The sequence below is a fragment of the Aquarana catesbeiana genome, linkage group LG09, assembly GCF_042186555.1.
Source record: "Aquarana catesbeiana isolate 2022-GZ linkage group LG09, ASM4218655v1, whole genome shotgun sequence".
Lineage (NCBI taxonomy): Eukaryota > Metazoa > Chordata > Amphibia > Anura > Ranidae > Aquarana > Aquarana catesbeiana.
The window spans coordinates 53136476-53151805 of NC_133332.1; the positions used below are offsets into that span (position 1 = coordinate 53136476).

Here is a 15330-nt window from a genome sequence, read left to right on the forward strand (position 1 = left end):
TCAGCAAAGCAAGTCTTGAACAGGATCGCAGGAGATTTCTGCATTGAGTTTCTGCATTGTTGACCAAGGCGAAGGCAGAGAACCTCTGTACTGGACGGCTTAAGTAGGCAGGACTGACGAGCAGGATATCATCAACAGCTGAGTAACTGTGGAGAGATAGGAGCTGGCAAATAGCCGACAGCTGAGCGGCCAACTCAGATAAGGAAGGGCTGAGCCCAGCCCTGACAGTACCCCCTCTTCAACGACCCCTCCCCCTCAGAGGACCAACAGGTTTGAGGGGAAAATGTCTATGGAAATCATGGAGGAGGACAGGGGCATGTACGTCCGAGGATGAGACCCAAGAGCATTCCTCCGGACCGTACCCTTTCCAATGCACCAGGTACTGTATGCGCCTACGGGAGTCAGCAATGGACTGTACTTCATACTCCTCATGGTTCTCAACCTGTACTGGGTGAGAACGTGGCACCGAGGTGGTAAAGCGGTTGCAGACCAAAGGTTTTAATAAAGAAGCATGAAATACATTTGAAATACGCATTCAAAGGAATATAGAAGGAAAGTCTAATGCGTAAGCCACTGGATAATCCTGCGAAGAATACGGAAAGACCCTATAAGCCGAGGTGCGAACTTCAGTGAGGGAACACAAAGTCGGAGGTTACGAGATGACAGCCAGACCCTGTCTCCAACCTGATAGGAAGGCCCAGGAAGGCATCTGCGATCAGCATGGAGTCTGTACCTATCATTAGCATGTTGCAAAGCCTCCTGGACTTGTGCCCAAGTGGAACAAAGACCACAGAGATGCTCCTCTAACACAGGAATACTCTGTGGAACAAACAAGTCAGGCAACATGGAAGGTTGGAAACCATAATTCGCCATAAACGGGGACAATCGGGAAGCAGAATTCAAGGCACCTTTGTGAGCAAACTCTGCCCACGCTAATAGGTCTGACCAGTTGTGTATGATGGTCAGAAATGTAGCAACGTAGGAATTGCTCCAAGGACTGATTGGCTTGTTCTGCTGCCCCATTAGACTGTGGGTGATACGCAGAAGAGAAAGCAAGCTGAATTCCCAACTGTGCACAAAAGACTCGCCAGAACCAGGACACAAACTGACTACCCCTGTCTGAGACAATCACCTTGGGTAGCCCATGTAAGTGAAAGACCTCCCGAGCAAAAATGGAAGCCAGGTCCTTAGAAGTGGGCAACTTCCTAAGTGGAATACAATGACACATCTTTGAGAACCGGTCAACCATCATAAGGATAACTGTGTTGCCCTGGGAGTTGGGTAACTCCACAATGAAATCCATAGACAGGTGGATCCAGGGCCTCTCTCCATTAGGTATGGGTTGTAGGAGGCCCACTGGAAGGTGTTGCGGAGTCTTACTCTGAGCACACATGGAACAGGCAGCTACAAAGGCAGTTACATCAGCACGTAGACTAGGCCACCAAAATTGTTGGGAAATGGCCCAAAAGAGTTGATTCTTCCCAGGGTGGCCAGCAGCCTTGGGAGAATGGTAAGTCTGGAGCACGGCAGTATGGAGACTCTCTAGGACAAAGCAGCGGTCACAAGGTTTCTCAGGAGGAGCATGGACCTGAGCAGCAAGAATTTTGTCACCCAAAGGAGAAGTGAGACTGTAGCCAGAATACAATCAGGAGGAATCGCAGGAACCAGAACCAACTCCATCTTGGAAGTGGAGGAAAATTGTTGTGACATTCTTAGTACCGGGTAAGAATGAGACAATGTAATTGAAACTTGACAAGAGAAGAGCTCATCGCGCCCTCCTGGGAGAGAGGCGTTTAGCCTCAGACAAGAATGTGAGATTCTTATGGTCAGTAAGAATGAGAACCGGTACAGTGGTACTTTCAAGGAGATGGAGAGATGTCTCCAGTCTTTCAGTGATAAAATGATTGCCAACAACTTTCTGTCACCAATCTTGTAATTGCACTCCGCAGGTGACAATTTCTTGTTAAAGTAGACACAAGGATGCATAGCGCTCTCAGAGGTAGGACGTTGAGATAGAAGGGCACCAACACCAGTTTTAGAAGCATCAACCTCAAGGATAAAAGGTAATGTATGATTAGAATGTGCCAACACAGGAGCAGAAACAAAGGCAGCCTTGAGACTCTCAAAGGCCTTAATGGACTCTGGAGACCAACTCTGTGGGTTACCGTCCTTTCTGGTCATATCAGTCAGGGGCTTGACCAGAGATGAGAAGTTACGAATAAACTTTCGGTAATAGTTGGCAAAGCCCAGGAAACGCTGCAGAGGATTTAAACCCATTAGTCAGGGCCAATGTAGAACTGCCGAAAGTTTCTCTGGGTCCATCGAAAAACCAGCAGTGGAAATGACATAACCCAGGAATTTAACCTGTTCACGATGGAACCTGCACTTCTCCAGTTTACAATAGAGATTTTTCTCTCTTAGTTTCTGAAGCACACAACAGACATCAGTGTGGTGGCTCTCCAGGGACTTGGAAAATATGAGGATATCATCGAGATAAACCACCACACATAACTGCAACAAATCTCAGAGGACATCGTTAATAAATTCCTGGAAAACTGCTGGGGCGTTACAAAGGACAAAAGGCATTATGAGGTACTCATAATGGCCTGTTCTGGTATTAAATGCAGTTTTCCACTCATCACCCTATTTACTATTTGCTCCCTTGAGGCGGTCAAATAACTCGATAATCAACAGAATTGGATAGGCATTCTTAATCGTGAAACGATTGAGACACCTATAATCAATACAAGGTCTCTGTTCTCCACTCTTCTTCTTCTTCACAAAGAAGAAACCAGCACCAGCAGGAGACGAGGATTTGTGGATGAAACCTTGAGAAAGTGCGTCTGCAACATACTCCTCCATGGCCTTATCCTCCAAGACCAACAAAGGGTAAACCCGGCCACGAGGGGGTATGGCACCAGGTTAAACGTCAATTGTGCAATCATACGGCCTGTGTGGAGGCAAACTCCTGGCTTGACCTCTGTCAAAGACATTGCTAAAATCGCTGTACTCCTCTGGCAGGGAGGAGAGTGAAGAGGTGCACAGGACCTTGGCTACCTTCTGGAAGCATGTCTCAATGCATTGTAGTGACCAGGAGAGAACCTCAGCACGGAGCCAATCAAAAAAGGGGTTGTGCCTCTGTAACCAAGGATAACCAATAACCAGCGGAAACTTAGGTGAGGAAATAACTTGGAATTGGATTATCTCATGGTGAAGAGCCCCTATAGTCATGGACAACGGAACTGTCTCATGAGTCACATGGGCAGGCTGTAGAGGTTTCCCGTCAAGAGCCTCAATGGCAAGTGGAGTGTTACGCAGCTGCAGCGGAATCGGGTGCTTCAATACAAAGGCAGCATCACTGAACAGGCCTGCAGCCCCTGAGTCGATTAGAGCCTGTATCTCGACGGACGACTCAGCCCAAGAAAGGGTGACCGAAACCAGGGGCTTATCCTTCTGGATAACTGGGGATGAAACAACGCCACCTAAGGTCTGTCTGTGACAGGACCTCAAGGTTCGGGCATTCCCTTGATGGATAGGACAAGACTTCAAAAAGGGACCTTCCTGGCCACAATAAAGTTACAATCTCTCCCTCCTCCTAAAGGTTCTCTCATCCGCAGAGACGCGTGAAACCCAAGTGCATGGGTTCACCTTCACTGACCGACTCGGTACCAGGAGGCATGGGAGGTGAGGGAGGCAGGGGTGGGACTGCAAAGCTCGGAGACAAACGTACAGGAAGCTTCCGCAAGCGCTCCTTAAAAGAGAGTCTTTCTCTGAGTCTGGAATCAATGAGGATGGCAAACGTGATCAATTTCTCCAGCTCAGTGGATATATATCGGGCTGCTATCTCATTCTTGATGGAATCCGAGACACCATGAGAAAAAGCAGCTACGAGGGCCTCATTGTTCCAAGCAACCTCTGCTGCCAGAGTACAGAATTCAATGGTGTAGTCGGCAACAGTTCTCATACTCTGTTCGATGGACATGAGGCATTTGGTAGCAGAAGTGAAATACCCTTTTAAATGAAGCCACAAACTCAGGGTAGCTCAAGACAACAGGTTTTTGCATCTCCCATAGAGGGTTTCCCAGGCCAAGGCTCTCTCAGAAAGCAAAGATATCACAAAACCTACTTTGCTTCTGTCTGTGGGAAACGCCTGGGGCAGCATCTCAAAGTATATCTCAAACTGGTTGAGAAACCCTCTGCATTGGACTGGATCACCCTCAAATCGCTGGGGAAGCGGAGCTGAACCAGACATACCTCTTATAGAGGTAATACTCGAGGCGGGTGCCTGCACAGAGACTGGAAAAGCAGCAAGGTCAGCCTGCGACATAGGTTGTACCGGGGCGGCCACAGTGGGAGAATCCAGGTGAGCCGTGCGACTCAGGGGCGTTTGTAACGCCATGGCAAACTGATCCATGCGGTGATCCAGTTCATCCAATCTGGAAAAAATATTACCAACAAGTGGATTGACTGCATCTTCTGAATTCATGGCCTTCGCCTACTGTCAGAAACCATGAAATCAGGCCGAGACAAAAGTACAGTTACAGTGGGGACAGAAAGTATTCAGACCCCCTTAAATTTTTTACTCTTTGTTATATTGCAGCCATTTGCTAAAATTATTTAAGTTCATTTTTCTCCTCATTAATGTACACACAGCACCCCATATTGACAGAAAAACACAGAATTGTTGACATTTTGCAGATTTATTAAAAAAGAAAAACTGAAATATCACATGGTCCTAAGTATTCAGACCTTTTGCTGTGACTCATATATTTAACTCAGTTGCTGTCCATTTCTTCTGATCATCCTTGAGATGGTTCTACACCTTCATTTGAGTCCAGCTATGTTTGATTATACTGATTGGACTTGATTAGGAAAGCCACACACCTGTCTATATAAGACCTTACAGCTCACAGTGCATGTCAGAGCAAATGAGAATCATGAGGTCAAAGGAACTGCCTGAAGAGCTCAGAGACAGAATTGTGGCAAGGCACAGATCTGGCCAAGGTTACAAAAAAATTTCTGCTGCACTTAAGGTTCCTAAGAGCACAGTGGCCTCCATAATCCTTAAATGGAAGACGTTTGGGACGACCAGAACCCTTCCTAGAGCTGGCCGTCCGGCCAAACTGAGCTATCGGCGGAGAAAAACCTTGGTGAGAGAGGTAAAGAAGAACCCAAAGATCACTGTGGCTGAGCTCCAGAGATGCAGTCGGGAGATGGGAAAAAGTTGTAGAAAGTCAACCATCACTGCAGCCCTCCACCAGTCAGGGCTTTATGGCAGAGTGGCCCGACAGAAGCCTCTTCTCAGTGCAAGACACATGAAAGCCCGCGTGGAGTTTGCTAAAAAACACCTGAAGGACTCCAAAATGGTGAGAAATAAGATTCTCTGGTCTGATGAGACCAAGATAGAACTTTTTGGCCTTGATTCTAAGCAGTATGTGTGGAGAAAACCAGGCACTACTCATCACCTGTCCAATACAGTCCCAACAGTGAAGCATGGTGGTGGCAGCATCATGCTGTGGGGGTGTTTTTCAGCTGCAGGGACAGGACGACTGGTTGCAATCGAGGGAAAGATGAATGCGGCCAAGTACAGGGATATCCTGGACAAAAACCTTCTCCAGAGTGCTCAGGACCTCAGACTGGGCTGAAGGTTTACCTTCCAACAAGACAATGACCCTAAGCACACAGCTAAAATATCGAAGGAGTGGCTTCACAACAACTCCGTGACTGTTCTTGAATGGCCCAGCCAGAGCCCTGTTTTAAACCCAATTGAGCATCTCTGGAGACTCCTAAAAATGGCTGTCCACCAACGTTTACCATCCAACCTGACAGAACTGGAGAGGATCTGCAAGGAGGAATGGCAGAGGATCCCCAAATCCAGGTGTGAAAAACTTGTTGCATCTTTCCCAAAAAGACTCATGGCTGTATTAGATCAAAAGGGTGCTTCTACTAAATACCGAGCAAAGGGTCTGAATACTTAGGACCCTGTGATATTTCAGTTTTTCTTTTTTTAATAATACTGCAAAAATGTCGACAATTCTGTATTTTTCTGTCAATGTGTGGTGCTGTGTGTACATTAATGAGGAAAAAAAATGAACTTAAATGATTTTAGCAAATGGCTGCAATATAACAAAGAATGAAAAATTTAAGGGGGTCTGAATACTTTCCATCCCCACTGTAATGCCCCGTACACACGGTCAGATTTTCCGATGGAAAATGTCCGATCGGAGTGTGTTGTCGGAAATTCCGACCGTGTGTGGGCTCCATCGGACATTTTCCATCGGATTTTCCGACACACAAAGTTGGAGAGCAGGAGATAAAATTTTCCGACAACAAAATCCGTTGTTGGAAATTCCGATTGTGTGTACACAAATCCGACGGACAAAGTGCCACGCATGCTCAGAATAAATAAAGAGATGAAAGCTATTGGCCACTGCCCCGTTTATAGTCCCGACGTACGTGTTTTACGTCACCGCGTTCAGAACGATCGGATTTTCCGACAACTTTGTGTGACCGTGTGTATGCAAGACAAGTTTGAGCCAACATCCGTCGGAAAAAATCCATGGATTTTGTTGTCGGAATGTCCGAACAAAGTCTGACCGTGTGTACGCCCTATAACTGTACTTCTGTCTGGGCCTGATTTCACGGTTTCTGACAGTAGGCGAAGGCCATGAATTCAGAAGATGCAGTCAATCCACCTGTTGGTAATATTTTTTCCAGATTGGATGAACTGGATCACCGCATGGATCAGTTTGCCATGGCGTTACAAACGCCCCTGAATCGAACAACAGGCGAAGGCAGAGAACCTCTGGACTGGACGGCTTAAGTAGGCAGGACTGACGAGCAGGATATCATCAACAGCTGAGTAACTGTGGAGAGATAGGAGCTGGCAATTAGCTGACAGCTGAACGGCCAACTCAGAGAAAGAAGGGCTGAGCCCAGCCCTGACACATTTGGTCTGTTAAATTTACCATTGTTTTTTTTTTTATATCTATTCAATAAGTGCAAAAAAATCTGTCGTTGTCAAAAGCATAGAGCTGTCCTGTGTCCTGTGCACACTTCTTGTATTATCTCAGGAAGCCTAATTAGCATTCCTAGTTCTCATCTTGGACCACAGAACAATTAGACCTTGTGTTGTGGAGATGAGGACAGTGAGAAGGATTCAGTAGTTAACAAAAGATGACTGGAAAAATGATGTGTGTTGACAGCATACAACAAGAAATTAAGAGCTGAGTACATTTCTGGCAAATCAACAGATACTCTTCTGTACTTGCAGGGTTGTTAAAAAGGAAAATCATAGGGAACTGCACATGTATTGCAAAGAGTAGTGCAATTTTTCTTTATGCTCTTACATACACGAATGCCCCTTCCTAATTTATGGTATAAATGAGCACTTACCCCAGTTCCTATGGTTTTTTGTGCATAGTTGGGTAGTTTAACCTCGTTTCCACATCCTATGCAGAAAAATATAGGAACTGGGGTGCAGAAAAATGGCAGCAGGTGCTCTGGATTGATGAGTCAAAATGTGAAATATTTAGCTGTAGCAGGAGGCAGTTCGTTGGTGAAGGGCTGGAGAGGAGTACAAAATGAGTGTCTGCAGGCAAAAGTGAAGCATGATGGAGGTTCCTTGCAAGTCTGGGGCTGCATTTCTGCAAATGGAGTTGGAGATTTAGTCAGGATCAATGCTGTCCTTAATGCTGAGAAATACAGGCAGATACTTATTCATCAAGCCATACCATCAGGGATGCGTGTGATTGGCCCCAAATTTATTATGTAGCAGGACAATGACCTCAAACATACAGCCAATGTTATTAAGAATTATCTTCAGTGTAAAGAAGAACAAGAAGTCTTGGCCCCCACAGAACCCTGATCTCAACATTATGGAGTCTGTCTGGGATCATATGAAGAGACAGAAGGATTTGAGGCAGCCTACATCCCCAGAAGAGCTGTGGTTAGTTCTCCAAGATGTTTGGAACAACCTAGCTGCCGTGTTCCTTCAAAATCTGTGTGCAAGTGTACCTAGAAGAATCAATGCTGTTTTGAAGGAAAATGGTGGTCAAACCAAATATTGATTTGGTATTCTCTTCTGTTCATTCACTTTTTTTTAAACTCATTTTGTTCATTGATACAAATAAACAAATAACAGTTCTATTTCTGAAAACTTCTAAATTTACAACATTTTGCATTATATATATATATATATATATATATATATATATATATATATATATATACACACACAAGTTTTTTACTTGAATACATATTTCAGGAACAATGAGAAATACTGCATACTAATTTTCCATTCATTTTACGAGAATACCTCTTAAAATTAATAGTAAAAATTGGTATGATTTGCATTGTGCTGATCCTGTGTTTTTACAGATACTACTTGAATCCCCAGAAGATATCACAGATAGTTTTTTATGCTGCCATTATACTCTACCTGTTACAAAAATATTAGTTTTGGCTGGACTATGCTACTAGCCTTTTGGTGTGTCCCTTGTAATATGTCAGGAAACCCACACAAGCAGAGAGAATGATTTACTAAAGCTGTAGAACAGTCTTTCTCGGGGACTTGGGGAACTGATGCTAAAACCAATTCACTGGGGCTGGTGGAAAAATATTTCTTTCCATTGATGGGGGACCAGTGGGAAGAATGTCCCCCAGTGGCAGTCAGATTACCAGCCTCACAGACACCTAAAAAAGATAATTGTGTGCCAAGTGGTGTTGGCCCCAGAGCTATGTAGGCACCATCAGATGGGAGGTCAATCAGCCACAGCTCAGGGAACCCTTAGCAATTTTGGAGGAACCCTGGTTGAGAATGGCTGGTTTAGAAATGTCCACATAGCAAAATGAATATGGTGAAGTTGTGTTCACTTTGATTACCCAATCAAGTGCACACAGTAGAAACTTAATGTAGGATTTTTAGTTGCACATGATTGGATGACCATATCTCCTGCCAATTGACCACACGGCATGGTCACCTTTCAACTTCTAATACAATATGTACCTCTGTGCAATGACTGAATGATAGACATGACTTACGTTAGTGGCTGCCAGCTCAGCAACGTGCCATTCTTAGGCGAGTCTTTGAATATCTGGCTATCACTTGACTTCTGGTCAGAGGTCACTGTGGGCAAGGCCAGCTCGGTAGTTGTAGTCGGCATCATTGTTGTGAAAAACTGAAATTGTGATTGAAATATAGGAGGTTCTGCAGAACTCGGATCTCCTGAACTGTCCTTTACATCCTGGGATTCAGTCATTATTTTCAGAGATATTGGGGTAAAGCTGGTGACTTTTTCCACCGTTGATGATCTTGTAGAAAATGCAGAATTTCGCCTCTCACAATAAGACCCCTCAAAGCCAATCTTACAGACGCACATCTGTGGTTTCTTACATACACCCCTATTTTTACATTTTGGGGTGCACACAGCTGTAGCATGGGGAAAACAAGGGAAAAGCCTATCAAATCAACACTTTTAAGATCTCACTGAGACAATATTTATTGATTCAAAAAGTCCTTACCTCGTGTACACGTCCCAGTCTTTAGGGCTACAGTCCAACCCGGGCAGCACTTGTCACCACATCGGTTGGTACTTAAAAACAAATAATGAATAAATAAATAGAAGAAAATATTGAAAAGCATAACAAAAGCCTAAAGTGTCTATAAAACCAGTAATTAAACCCTATATAAGCTTTTATATGTGTAGCCAGGTGCTAGGCTACAGTAATACGGAGAAGGAGACATTGGGGGGGGGGTCATTTACATTTAACTGCAACTGCTTCATTATTTTAAACATGCTTAAATGGTAATCTATACTGCCTTCTAATTCTACCTTTAACTGCAACTGCTTCATTGTTTTAAACTTGCTTAAATGGTAATCTATGCTGCCTTCAAATTCTTTACCTCTGTCCATATCACTGTGATGTTTGTTTTTGTTTTCTTATTGTCCATACCTAAATTATGAGCTGGTTTTATCTTTATAGCCATGATCCCCTGCTCTCTTGCTGTATCTTGTAGTCTGTCTTTGGTGTGAGAAGTTCGTTCTGTCAGCCATGTGTTCCTCCTATGCAATCCTGGCTGATTAATTGGCAATAATACCCCCACCCAACTCAGTATAAATTTAGGCCTTCTCTAGGGGATGCCCAGTCAGGGATTGCATTGGCAACTATCATATTAGATAATGTATTCATATTGGATTAAGTATTACACTTCGGCTCAGCACTTCAGCGAATGCACAAAGCGAAAATCTACAACAGACTACTGCAACACACTAAACAGACCACAGGTGCCCTGATTCCCCATAGAACATTTCTAATCCAGTCTACTTCTCAATCTCACCACTCAGTATCATGCACTCCCTACTTTTCCTTCTCATAGTTGCATCCTCTCCCCTTAAACTTTCTCTCCTTCACCCCTCTTCTCCACCCCACAGCTTATATATATCACCCTCACTCCTGTCTTCACCGTATTACTGCACTCATCAGCTCCTGCTAATTTTGAACCCACATACCAATAAAACCTCCAGGACACTGAGAAGTGTCCCCCCCACATAAGTCACACTCCCATATCACCTCTCTCACCCTTCTGCTTCTCCTAATGTCTGGAGATAGTTCTCCAAATCCTGGACCGCCATCATTTACCTTTGGCCAACATACTCAGCACCCCCTATCCTCTGCTAGAAGCTGCAATCTACACAATCTAATTTATATTCCTCTTCTGCCTAGAACCAGCCTTCCCTTTTCCTGTGCCCTTTGCAATGCCCGCTGACTTCAATATCCCTGTTAATCTTAACACTCCCGCTATTCAAAATTTATGAACCTAACTTTCTCTTTTGACCTGAAACAATGGGCAAATGCTTCTACTCACTCTTTTGGCAACTGCCTTGACTTCATATTCTCCTACCTAGGCACTACACACAACCTCTTCAACATTCCTTTTCCTCTGTTTGATCACCACCTTATTAGTTTCACTCTCTCTTTGTCTTCCTCCTCTTTGCCTTCCAACTACCAAACAATTACCCATAGAAACCTTTGCCATCTTAACCCTCTCTTCTTTTTTCTGCTACAGATTGTCTCTATGCCAAAATCTCATCCTTGTCCTGCCCCAACCTGTCCACTTCTATCTACAACAGTTCACTGTCATCCACCCTGGATACCTTGGCCCCCTCACTATGCACAGAATCAGGCCCCGACCACTACAACCCTGGCAGACAGACATTACCAAAAGCCTCAGAAAACAGAGCCGTGCTCTTGAGCGTCTGTGGCGTAAGACAAAGTCACAGCAAAATTTCAGCAAATATAAATCTGCCCTCCAAAAATACCATTCCTGTCTCCACGCTGCCAAACAGACTTACTTTATCACTCTCATTAACACCCTCTCATGCAGTCCCCGTCAACTCTTTTCTACCTTTAATTCTCAACTTCGTCCGCCATTACCTCCACCCACTAACTTACTCAATGCCCAGAAGATTGCTAATCACTTCAAAAATAAGATTGAGACAATTTGTCTCAAGATCTCCTCCACTCTACAGATATCTCCCTCACTTTACATTCTTTGTCCTCCTGTACGATCAAAACTCTTGTTTAACCCAACTACTACAGAGGAAGTCAATAAACTTTTTTCCAACACCCACCTAACCTCCTGCACGCTGGACCCCGTTCCTTCACAAATACTACGGTCACCCTCTGACTCTATCCTACACTCTTTAACTCATATCTTTAACCTCTCCCTCTCTACTGGCATCTTTCCCAACCCTCTGAAACATGCACTAGTCACTACCATACCAAAAAAGGCCTCACTGGACCCCACCAATCTTAACAATCTAACACCCATCTCCTTACTCCCTTTTGCCTCCAAACTCCTTGAACGTTTAGTCTACAACCCACTAAGCAACCATCTCATTGAGAATAACCTTCTTGATCCCCTTCAGTCTGGATCAGCACTCCACAGAAACTGCTCTCCTAAAACTCACAAACGACTTACTAACAGCTAAAACCAACGGTCATTATTCCATACTCTTACTCTTGGACTTCTCCGCTGCCTTTAATACAGTTGACCACCACCTCCTCCTCAAAAAAATAAATTTGCTTGGTATCCATGGCTGTGCTCTCCATTGGTTCAAATCTTACCTATCTCACCGCACCTTCAGTGTCACTTACAACACTACTTCATCCTCTCCAACACCTCTTACCATTGGGGTCCCCCAAGGTTCTGTCCTTGGAACTCTACTATTCGCGATCTACACATCCTCCGTGGGTCAGCTGATAGCCTCCCAAGGCTTCCAATACTATATATATGCCGATAACACCCAAATATATCTCTTTACCCCTCAGCTCACCCCATCAGTCTCCTCACACATCACTGATTTACTAACAGACATATCAGCCTGGATGTCACACCACTTCCTCAAACTGAATCTATCTAAAATGGAGCTCATAATATTTCCTCCCCCACGTGCCCCTTCCCCTGACTTCTCTGTCAAGGTACAACTATCAGTCCGTCCCCACATGCCAGGGTGCTAGGGGTAACCCTAGACTGTGAACTGTCCTTTCAGGCTCACATCCAATCCCTGTCCAAATCATGCTGCCTTAGCCTCCGCAACATCTCTAGAATATGCCCCTTTTTAACCAATGACACCACCAAGCTTCTAATTCACTCCCTGGTCATCTCTCACCTCGACTACTGCAACTCATTCCTCATTGGAATACCTTTACATACACTATCTCCCCTTCAGTCCATAATGAATGCTGCTGCAAGACTCAGCCACCTTACCAACCGTTTAGTGTCCTCCACCCCTCTCTGCCAATCCCTGCACTGGCTTCCACTCACCCAACGAATAAAATTCAAAGTACTAACAATAATTTACAAAGCCGTCCACAACTCTGCCCCCAGCTACATCACTAACCTAGTCTCAAAATACCAACCAAGCCACTCTCTTCAGTACTCCCAAGACCTCCTGCTCTCTAGCTCCCTTGTCACCTCCTCCCATGCTCGCCTCCAGGATTTCTCCAGAGCTTCTCCTATCCTTTGGAACTCCCTACCCCAATCTGTCCGACTGTCCCCTAATCTATCCATCTTTAGACGATCCCTGAAAACCCTTCTCTTTAAAGAAGCTTATCCTGCTTCTAACTAATATACTGTTTTACTTTCTCGATCAGCTCATCCCCCACAGCTATTACCTTTTGTATCAATCGACCCTCTCTCCTAGATTGTAAGCTCTAGCGAGCAGGGCCCTCTGATTCCTCTTGTACCAAATTGTAATGTAACTGTAATGTCTGCCTTCATTTTGTTAAGCGCTGCGCAAACTGTTGGCGCTATATAAATCCTGTATAATAATAATAATTTACTAAAACTAGAGAGTGCAAAATCTGGTGCAGTTCTGCACAGAAACCAATCAGCTTCCAGGTTTTATTGCCAAAGCCTAATTGAACAAGCTGAAGTTAGAAGCTGACTGGTTTCTATGCAGAACTGCACCAGATTTTGCACCCTCCAGGTTTAGAAAGTCTCTACCATTGCCTTTTACCCTTCTCTACCTCTACTGAGATACTGCCAGCAGGGTAAGAGCTAAAGCCAAGTAAGCCCATAGACTTCAACGCAGAGTGCTGAGAATCCTGGGAGTTGTTGTATGAGAAGGCAACCATATAATGGCTACACTATAATGGTTACACTCAGTGGCGGCCCGTACATTAGGGGCGCAGGACGGAATCCATGTACCCAGGACCTAATCTACATGCAAGGCGCCGGACACATTGATTCCAATGTTCTTTTGCTTTTTTTTAGAAGCACGATTAGAGCCGGAGGTTCTAATTGGCTTCAAAAAGGGTGGTCTCAGTTGTGTGACATTAGCCAATTAATACTCGCTAATGACTTCCTGTTTCTCCTGTCGGCCAATCATGAATGAGTCCTGATTCCAGGGAGTCCTAACTCCTGATTGGCCAGGAGGAGAGGCGACCGCTGGGACTTGGGAGTTGACGCAGGGTAAGAAGCCACCACCTGGATGGGGTAAGTGCAGGAGCTGTCGGGGGGCCTGGCGGGCTTTTGGCGATTGACGGAGCGACGGAGTGGGAGTGGCAATCGATCAAGCGCGCGCAGAGGGTGGGTTATGTTATGTGGTTGGCTGGCTGGGGGGAGGGGGTTTCTGGCTGGGGGGGTGGCTGTCTGGCGTAGGGGGCCCCCCCAAGAAAATTCAGCACCAGCCGCAAATGGTTAAACTACAGACCTCAATGTGCACTGTGCGGTAGGAGTAGTGGAGAGAGGATTTTTATTAAACTGTCTGGGAAAGTTTTTTCTCTTAGCACCGAGGAAGTCAGAGGGAGAGCACTTCTGTCTGGATATTCACCTGCCGGCTGGAGACCATACCAGCGGAGATCCGAGCCTGAGACTGGGAGTGAGGACACCCGGGGGCAGCGTAGCAGTGCACACATCACAGCAGCTCCACCGCTGCAGCAGGGAGACTGGAGCTTCCCGTCACCCTCTGCTTAACATCGCTGATCACTGGAGGCTTTCAGGGAGAGACTAGGGGGGCCCACCTTCTACAGTGAGAGGTTACAGCAGCATTCCAGAAACTGGTGAAAGGGCTATTCGCCCATTGATGATACTGCTAGCAGGGATTTAGCCACTGAGAGCAGGACACCAAGTGTACCCAATCCATACCTCACCCATACTGTTCTCTGTATAAACTATATGTAGCTGAGGCTACATGCAGCATACAGCACTGTGTTTCGGGTGCAAGCCGAGACTTCCTGTCTTATACCCAGAACACCATAGAGTCTATCTGAGCAGCACTCAGCCATTCATAGAAAGCCCTGTATATACAAAGCTTCCCCCGATTAGCTGAGTCAGAGAGGCGGGCTGATGATGTCACAACCTCCGACTCATCTATGAATGGCTGAGCGCCCCTCAGATAGACTCTATTGTGGTCTGTGAGCCGAGACCTTTCTGTCCTGTAGCCCGTCATTTTAACTCCAAACATGGAGGAAATCGGTCACTTGTACAAGTACAGGTGATCGAAAAAGTAAAAATCCTCCGAAGAGAAGGTGATATATTTCGCCTTCTCTGCAAAAGAGAGATCTTTTGGATCTTCAAATTACAGAGTAGGATACCGAGGGGGTTAAACCATGAGTGGGATGTCACATATTATTATGAAGTTTGACTTTTTGTTCCGGAATCAGTTTCCCTTCTGGGCAGTGCTCTTTTCTTTAAACAGTTTATTTTTGTTTTTGTTCCTGTTTTGGTTTCTTATGAAGTTAATTTTTTTGCTTCTAAAATCAGTTCCCCCTCTGGGCAGTGCCCATTTATATAATAAGTTTTTTTTTTTTTGGTATCCTGTT

General features: G+C 45.1%; 1 protein-coding gene across 2 annotated transcripts in view; it reads right to left on the reverse strand.

The window, feature by feature from the left end:
- The window catches only part of LTBP4 (latent transforming growth factor beta binding protein 4), a 288242-nt gene that overhangs the window by 238210 nt on the left and 34702 nt on the right, over positions 1-15330 (reverse strand). For both annotated transcript variants that reach the window (XM_073598500.1, XM_073598501.1), the window contains exons 2-3: positions 9523-9593; positions 9043-9430 (exon numbers count right to left, since the gene is read on the reverse strand). In XM_073598500.1, coding sequence (XP_073454601.1) covers positions 9043-9430; positions 9523-9593 — 459 coding nt within the window. The remainder of the gene's footprint in view (positions 1-9042; positions 9431-9522; positions 9594-15330) is intronic.